At 36.0% G+C, this 8,408-nt stretch overlaps 1 protein-coding gene across 2 annotated transcripts; it reads right to left on the bottom strand.

The window, feature by feature from the left end:
- Window positions 1-6: 6 nt before the first annotated feature.
- On the bottom strand, window positions 7-8,194 carry LOC132172286 (E3 ubiquitin protein ligase DRIP2-like). 2 transcript variants are annotated; one of them, XM_059583759.1, is made up of 6 exons: window positions 7,703-8,194; window positions 5,698-5,797; window positions 4,592-4,919; window positions 3,943-4,448; window positions 3,797-3,847; window positions 7-1,622 (listed from the first exon to the last, which is right to left on the bottom strand). In XM_059583759.1, exons 1-6 carry the CDS (start codon window positions 7,815-7,817, stop codon window positions 1,505-1,507), a joined length of 1,218 nt encoding a protein of 405 aa, XP_059439742.1. In that variant the 5' UTR covers window positions 7,818-8,194; the 3' UTR covers window positions 7-1,504. The 2 variants fall into 2 exon arrangements, with proteins under 2 accessions (XP_059439742.1, XP_059439743.1); XM_059583760.1 differs by lacking the exon at window positions 7-1,622 and having other exon boundaries at window positions 3,793-3,847; window positions 7,703-8,193.
- Between the last annotated feature and the right edge of the window lie 214 nt (window positions 8,195-8,408).

The raw sequence follows: 8,408 nt of genomic DNA, 5'->3' as shown, positions 1-8,408 counted from the left end.
TTATCACCAAATATGAACATTTTTCCCTTTGTCAAGTGGTGAGCATTCATCTCAATAGACATACAAGGTCATTATGACTTTACAAGAAGGTCGATGATTAAGATGTAATTTGTTGTTATATGTAGGACAGATGAAGACAGTAGGATTAACAGTAAGTGTGCATTTAGTCCCTCTTTCCTTCTCACCCTTTCTTTTTTTGCTCTCTTTAACCCCAAAACAGAGGATTGACTTTGTTCTGATTCACCCAAAGAGATGGACAAAACATGTGTAGGACAATGAAACTAAACATTTCTTAGGGGCCTTTAACTTTAAGTGCTCCTAGTAGTTCTAACAACACCGGTTATTCCTGTGTGACTAGAAATAGCAACCAAGGATAATAAACCTATAAGGTGCAATCAAGTTTGATCTTCCATATGGTTGAAACAGCTATTACGCTATACTTGGGCGTTTCATTTATCAACATACTTCTTGAATTAGTTAGAAGATTTCATTTGGGAAGTTCTGCCTCAATGTCCCAAAATTCCTTGGGACACACCCAAATCAGACACCTAAATTCCTAATCAGGTATCTCCACTAAAAGGGAAACTTCCATTTCTATAAAATGGCTGTGGTCCAGATAACGAGGCTGTGCCGAATGAGAAGCAATACGAGAGAAGCTAAAAGAAGAAAAACTGAAACTTTAAGCTAAGGGCAGAAACAATTACAAAAACGACAAAGGAAAGTCAAAATGTTCTCATGTTCTACTAAACTATCATATGCACCAGTATGGAGGAATGATTTGCTTTAAATGGAAAGGCACTACCAAAGACACAGGTAAGACCCAAATAAAACAGGATTTTAGGCAGCGAGGAAAGACATAACCACTAGGGCTGAAATAGAGAATATGGCCCTACATAGTGCTAAATGGTGGAAAAGGATTCATGCTGAACCCAAATAGCAAACAGTGGGTTAAGCTCATGTTAACTTAAGAATTTTAATAGTTTCTGTAAGTATTGATAGAACACTGTGAAACATGGTGTGGCTTTAAATAAGTATTCAGCTATGAGAACTTGAATCCAAAAAACTGCAGAAAGTAAAAAACCATAAGGCGAAACAAGCAACCACCAAGGACAACTTTCACACTTATCTAGTTTCTTTTAATATATGTTGAAATTCAATATACAGCGTTTTAATTGTTATACTTTTCTGATTATTTGGTCTTTTGGAGGCAATGAATTTTTTATAGATTTTTCTCAAACTCATCCATTGTTCGTTGTTGCATATGCATCCTAACACCAGCAGAAATCAACAATTTGAAACAGTTTGTCTGAGCGTCTTTCATGTAAAGCCCCATGATAGATGCAAGTTGAGCACACGCCTTCTTTTTACTTTTTTTCCAGCTTTATTGCTTTCATCAAACAAGAATGAAGAAGACATGTTATATCTAGCAATAAAATAGAAACCAAGAAAATACTTTATCAAAAGAACATAAAAAATAAAAAAATAATAATAATAATAATAATATTCAGACATCCTCAGCTTTCTGGCAAGGCAAGAAAGACAAACAAACCTCAGCTTCACTTGTAAGATCAAGTTTCTTCACAAGGTACTTTTGGATAAATGATACAGGCATTTTACCATCCCTGTGAAAGAAAAACAATTTGTCAATATAACATAAGAGCATAGCAACCTCCAAAAGAATTGCCGACTTCATCATTCCCCACTGAACAAACAATTTTGCAATAATTACGACAACTATTAACTTTAACACTGTCAAATATTAGGCCATTGATTAACAATCACATTTCAACTTTTTTTTTTTTGATATTTAATCGAAATCACAGTTCAACTTTTAATACATCAAGGCTAGGTAAGACTGAAAGCATTCAAGAAAACAAGGAAATAATACATGAAGACACTCAAAAAGAGCAAGTGATGAAACAACTAATATATGCAGCGGCCAATAGCTACCAATGAAAGAGGACTGCCATAAATCTATCAGGGAAAAAAAAAACTCCAACTTTTGTGAAACACAGTAAATAAATTTTTTTTTCTTGGCAACATAACAAACCTGAACCTATCTCACACAATACAGTAATTCGCTAATTATTTCTGGAGCCAAAGCTGGTGAAATTTTCATTAAGTGACGGCAGGGTGTTCCATAATTGCTAATCATGCATTTTACTTCTTCCCAGCTTCCCAACCAAAACATAATAACTCTTCTCCCGAATCTAAACTATTACAGATGCTGGATATGCCTTAATCCCTCAACATGTATCAAAAGGGTTCAGTTTCAAAACTGCACGGTTTTTAAATGGAATTGCTGTTATCCAGAAGAGAAAACACGATCTCATACCACTCTCTATTCTGACCAAGTCAAAAGTAGACTAATGTACACGTGTTCAGTACAATATTGTGTCTAATAATGGCAAAATATGCACACAAACCCAATGATAAGTGGAATTATATGAAAAGAAGAACTACTTGCTTGCAAAAATTTAACGCACTATACTTGTAACTAAGATATATGATGATTAAGAATATTTATAACATACCATCTCATCTAATATGTTAACAAGAAGGGAAAAAAACTCCAACCTCCCTTGGATTTAGAAAAAAAATACACTAAGCTCCCTCAAGTTTTTTGAAATTACACTTTACTCCATGTGGGAGGAATTAGCAAAAAATGTCAATTGACAATTCCGCCCCTTATAATTTTGACCCAAAAAGTTCAGATTATGCTCCATTTTGAGCAAAACCATTAAAACATGAGAAGTGTGCGGGAGGTAGAAAGTGCAGGTCTGTGAGTTTTGGAGCATAAGAAAGGTTTATGATATTGATATGAATCTTGTAATAACAAAAAGCATTACAGATGCTTTTTACACTACTGTTAATATATTTTTGTCTCTGTTAGTATAGGCTAAACTGAAGAGCATAAAACATATGAACTTACGGGAGGTTTGAGTAAGTTTTGCAAGTACATGGGGAGTTCATGTAATTTCAATTGAATCCAGGGCATGTTGAAGTAAGTTACTTGTTGATCTGTATACTGAATGTGCTGTTGGAATGGCTAACAAACAAACTTATATGTTACAGTATCTTGGAGGAAGAATACTTCTTAGGTTACCATTGAAGAGTGCAGGTTACACAGCATAATTACCTGTTGCTTTAAGCATATATGAAATGACTACAGTTTTTGTCATAAGGAAAACACTCTACATGTAAAAACGTTTTCAAATGGTGTTAGTTTTTCCAATGAAAGTATAGATGCTATGAAAACAATCAACCACTCTTGAGCTTAACACACATTATTATTATTATTATTATTATTTGATAGGTAATAACACACATTATTATTATTATTATGTTTTGATAAATAAGTGATTCATTGAAAAGCGCCGAGGGACGCGGCCTTAGTACACAGGAAATATACAAAGAAAGACCCTACTAAAGGCAAAAAGATGAACATAAAGATAAAAATTAAGGCATGGTGAAAATCTTAGGCACACTGCAAGCTTCGGTCCAATGGAAACTATGTGATTAGAGTTAATTATGATTGCATGAGAAGATATTTCCCTGTTTCTATTGGTGTTACAAGGTAAACTACAGCCACACATTTTGCCTTGCATGCTAATCACTGGATATTGCTTTACTGAGGTGTAGACCTCAATCTAATCCATACTACTATCATCAAACTACACCCCCCTTCTCTGTTGATGCATGCCAATCAGCAGAAAAATAGGGGAACCCCACATTTTTTAGTTAGTCAACATTTACACATGTTCATATACAATAGTTGACATAGTAAGAAACTCACTTTATCCTCAAGTAACATGCAGATATCTGTGGCAAGGAAACATCTGCTTTCCTGCATACATTATTTGAAAGCATCATTGAAGTAATTAAAAATCAATATCCAAAAGAATAAAAACCATCTAATGACATGGTAAAACAGAACTTTACCGGTCTTCAGAAGCAACTAATGAGAACCAAATTGGACTATTTCTTCTGTTGCGCTTAGAACCTGCAGCATCTAGCATGACTTGTGCTGAGGGGTGCAGCTCTCCAGAGGCAGCTGCACTTTTCCGACCAGCTGCTCGAAACCTTCTACGCTTCACTGGTCCTGGAAGTAAGGTTGTTCCATTACTTTCATCCTGGACTTTCTTTTTGTGTCCTTGCTCCTTTCTTTTGCTTTTAGGCATATATACTTCACTTTCAGGAGTTCTGAATGATTCTGCTCTGACTTTAGTTTCAGGCATATATGCTTCATTATCATGGGCATTGTGTTGCTCTAATTTGGTAAGGGACAGCCCTTGTGAATTTAACTTTGAAGACTTGGTTCTGTTGGCAGCTTCAACAAGACAGTTCAAGGGTGTCCATAGATCGGCTTTCCCTTCAGTTACTTCCACATCATTCTCTCTGTCTTCATTAGGCCTGTGCTCATTAGAAGGCTCAGCAACTGAATAATCCTGCAACAATTTAATAAGGTAGCAGAACTATTAATTCAGTACAAAAAGTATGTAGTTCCCTACAAGGGCAAACTTGCAAGTTGCAATACAATCAAATTTTTAAGTTACACAGAACAAAGGATCAAACATCTGTCTTCCTTTACCTGCCTTTTATTTCGAGTAGTTTTACTTTGAGAATCATGTGAACTGGAGCTCAGAGGATGATCCTCTGCAGAATCTTCTTTCTTGGCAGGTTCCTCGACAGCAAAACTACATCCTCGTATAGCAGCAGCTTTTCTTGCAGCTTTTGTTCTCCTTCCAGTCAACCCAGTCTGCATTGGCACTTTAGGAGTGCTGACCACCAATGAAGATAGTGATCTCTCCTTCCTTTTAACTGGTAGTGAATTTGTAGGTGTAACTTCAGGGGCCTCTACTTTCCTTCTCTTCAATGGGAAAATTTTGGCCCTTATATCTTGTAAATTGTGGTCAGGCCTGCATATTAGCAATGAACAGCCTCTAGTGTGAGCATATGACTATACAAAGGCATAAGCACATACAAAGCATTATATCTATTTCGCCAAAATAAATGTATGCATAACATTGTGATTGAAAAACGGGTATCTGGAAATAATTATTTGCATGTATAGGGAAAAAAGAAAGAAGAAATGCAAAACAAAGTTTAATGAGGAATGCATGCAGGACTATCTCAAAATGATAATATCTTCAAATAAAGAAAAAATAGAGTTCACTTATATATTATGTTATTGACAAAGCACCGACTTTCTATGCAGTGAAAACATTACTCTTATCACAATCTTTTTGGAACCATTTCCAGAAGCTAATTCAGCCTCAATGAAACGATAGGCTAGCAAGAAGTTCAGGCTATCTGTCCATAGTGGGCAGTGATAAATGGATAAACCAGCATATCTTAGTAATGATCCAATAAAAAGCTGGGTAGAAGAACTAGAAACTGACCATGAGCTCGAGTTGACAATACTATTACAATTAATATCTTTGTTCTATAAGGATTCAAGGGGGCAAGCTCATGAATAATTATATGTGATTTATCCATTAATCCTTTTATAGTCAAAAAAATTCTTAAAAAATCGAAAGGCCCAATCTAATAGATCTTTTGCACCAACTCTGTGTATTTGCCCATAGTTTTAATCTTGTAAAACATATAAAGAATCAACCAATATTGCTTTTAATAGGGGAAAGAGAGGGAGAGAGAGTGCAAGCAGGCTATCATAATATAGATGAAAGGACTGACCTGAGTTTCTCCACTGGAAGACAGCCCAGATCAATGTTGCATACAGGACAGCAATCCACCTCCTCATCTGAGAGCTTCTCATATATGCACTTCCTGCAAACTGGTTTGAGGTTTGACATCCTATGCCTCAGAAATGGTTGTAGAAAGAACCAAAAATATTCCAGGAGATAAAGAAGTATGACTATATAATGTTTCCAACACAGTGGAAATGTATAGTTCTGAATTTAAAACATCACCAAGAAAACGAAGAAGAAGAAAGAAATAAAGTCTAAATTTCCACGGGTAAAGGAAGAAAACATGTGTCAGGCCAAGCAAAAAATAATGGCCACTTAGAGATTAGCTTATCCTCTTTAATCGGAAAGTAATCTCTTGTGTACAAGCAACTCGTAAGAACTTAAGTTTCCTATGAAAAAATATCTTTATAATTGTTGAAAAGTGCCCAATAGTTACAACAAAACTGTAAGCTCATTGCCAATGCATCACAACTGGAGAAAAATAATAAGTTTCTTCTATCATTGCTGGGGATGGCTGTTACAGTGGACATTTCCACTCCACAAACCAGAAAAATTGTAGTGACATATTCATATGATCCATCAGCTGAGACTTTAAACCTATCAAGTTCCAACACAAAGGCCATAAACAGTCCTTGGTAAGTGTATTTAAGCTTTGGATCCCATCTGATGCGGGAAAGCAATGAATCCCAGAAATACAACATGAGCCTTAAGATCCTAACATGGTCTATAACAACAGGTGGATGGATGAACTCAAAAGGATAGAAGGGCCTTGACACCACGGTCTACATAAACAAACACTCGTGAGAAAGACAGGAATCTAGTATTAATTGCCAATAGCCCTAAATTTTTTTTTACAATTAATGAAAATTCATTAAAAGCACAGACGGGTGCTTTAAAGTGTATAAAAAGAAGAAAAAAACTCCAAAAACTCAGAAAAATTAGAAACAAACAAACTATTCCATGTTACTCTCCAAGTATAACGGGATTGGAACATCATCTTCTTCAACTATAACATCACAGTTCATGATCTTCAAAGCTCCTTGCATTCCATCTCCAAATACACCACATTAAATACAAAGGAGCCAACATCCACATTTTCCAAGCAGTATGACGTCCCAATTGTCCCAATTTTCCAAGCTAAAAAGCTATTTTCTACTTTAAAAGTTCTATTTTTTAACGCAATCTCAAACATGCTCTAACAAACTAGTACCCAACCATCTCAACTCAAATTTTTTTGAGAAATACCCTAGTTAGAACTAAGGGCAACATTGTCAGGAGTATCCTTATACTTTCCCCCACTCAGTATGCGAGTCCTCAACTCCCAACAGATTTTCTGTAAAAAAAATTGGTCAAAACACAGTTTTTCTTCAGATTTTCTGTATATTAGATATTTCTTAGTACATTATAAAACCTTGGATGTTTCATACTTTTTTAGGCTAGGTAAAACATGAAAATATTAGATCGCCCCATTCGCAACTAGGTCCACGAAATCAACAATAACCAAAAAACAGAAAGGACCTAGACCATAGATTTAAACTAGCCAGGCATAAAAGTAAACAAATAATCAACAATAACCAAAAATTTTAAAACGGCAACATAAATCAGCAATAGCCGCATGGCATGTACAGCTCACAATTGCAATACAAGAACACCAGGACCAAAATCAGGAAACAAATTTAAAACATAAAAAATAAGCACAGATAGAAGAGGGATAACATTAACACACAGAGCTGAGAAAATCACACGTAAGAAATTTTGAAATTGTAGAATACACAAATACCCACATCAGAGAAACTTGAAGTAAGAAGAACAAAGTCCATAATATGCAAATCAGGAGCAAAAAGTTCCACTATAAAATTCAAGAATTGCGCGACGACACTTAACATGAAGAACCCAGAGCAGCATATGCAACACAATCACAAACCCAGATCAAAATTACCACAAAAACAAGAGCAATTAACCGCAAAACCAGACAGAGGCAGAAAACTCACACGTGTGAAGGCACAAAGATATGGTTGTAGCGTCCTTCAAGAGCTTATGACAAAGAGGGCACGTCATGCATGCCTCTATTGTCTCCCTCTTCACTTTCACCACCTGACTAGCCATCTCTCCCCCCTCTGTCTATCTAGAGCTAAACTACATTAAACAAAGACGACAATCACAAAGAAAAAAGGCATGGAATTTAGGAGGAACAGAAGCTTTTTGCGTGAGTTTGTTTTGGCTTTATTGGACGTGTAGACGCCGTGGATCTGAGGGTGTGAGCGAAGTGGCGGGTTTTTGGGTGAGATTCCGAGATGGGTTTGGATTGTTTGCGGCAAAATTACGTGGGATAAGGGGATGGATTTGGAGTGTTGGGATTTAGGACAAAGGAGGCGTTGTTATGGTTTTTTGGCTTTGTGCTTCGAGCGAAGACCATGAAAAAGAAAATATTAATATCAAGTGTCATGTAAACAAAGAGACTTTTTGTGTGTGTGTTTGTGTGTTGCGTGAACTACGAGTTGGCGTTGAAACTTCTACTTCAGAGTGTGTGTGGCTAAAGTGCGCCGTTCGGTTACTGCTATTTTAACCTTCACCACTGCACCCCTCATCGCTCCACGTTTTTAACATTTTTCTTTCTTTTTTTTTTTCTTTTTTTTCATAATGACATTAATAATATCAATTAATCGATTTTTTGAGACAATGTGGATCATGTTTATG

This window comes from Corylus avellana, chromosome ca2, assembly GCF_901000735.1.
Source record: "Corylus avellana chromosome ca2, CavTom2PMs-1.0".
Classification (NCBI taxonomy): Eukaryota; Viridiplantae; Streptophyta; class Magnoliopsida; order Fagales; family Betulaceae; genus Corylus; species Corylus avellana.
Note: the sequence above shows the minus strand (reverse complement) of the source record. Positions and strands in the feature narration are given on the sequence as shown.

Excerpts from the sequence above, each read along its gene's own strand:
- LOC132172286 (XM_059583759.1), bottom strand. The coding sequence starts at position 7,817 with ATGGCTAGTCAGGTGGTGAAAGTGAAGAGGGAGACAATAGAGGCATGC. Across the intron at positions 4,449-4,591 it reads CTACTCGAAATAAAAGGCAG|GATTATTCAGTTGCTGAGCC; the intron begins GTAAAGGAAGAC and ends AAATTGTTGCAG. Across the intron at positions 1,623-3,796 it reads GCATGTTACTTGAGGATAAA|GGATGGTAAAATGCCTGTAT; the intron begins GTGAGTTTCTTA and ends TTTCTTTCACAG.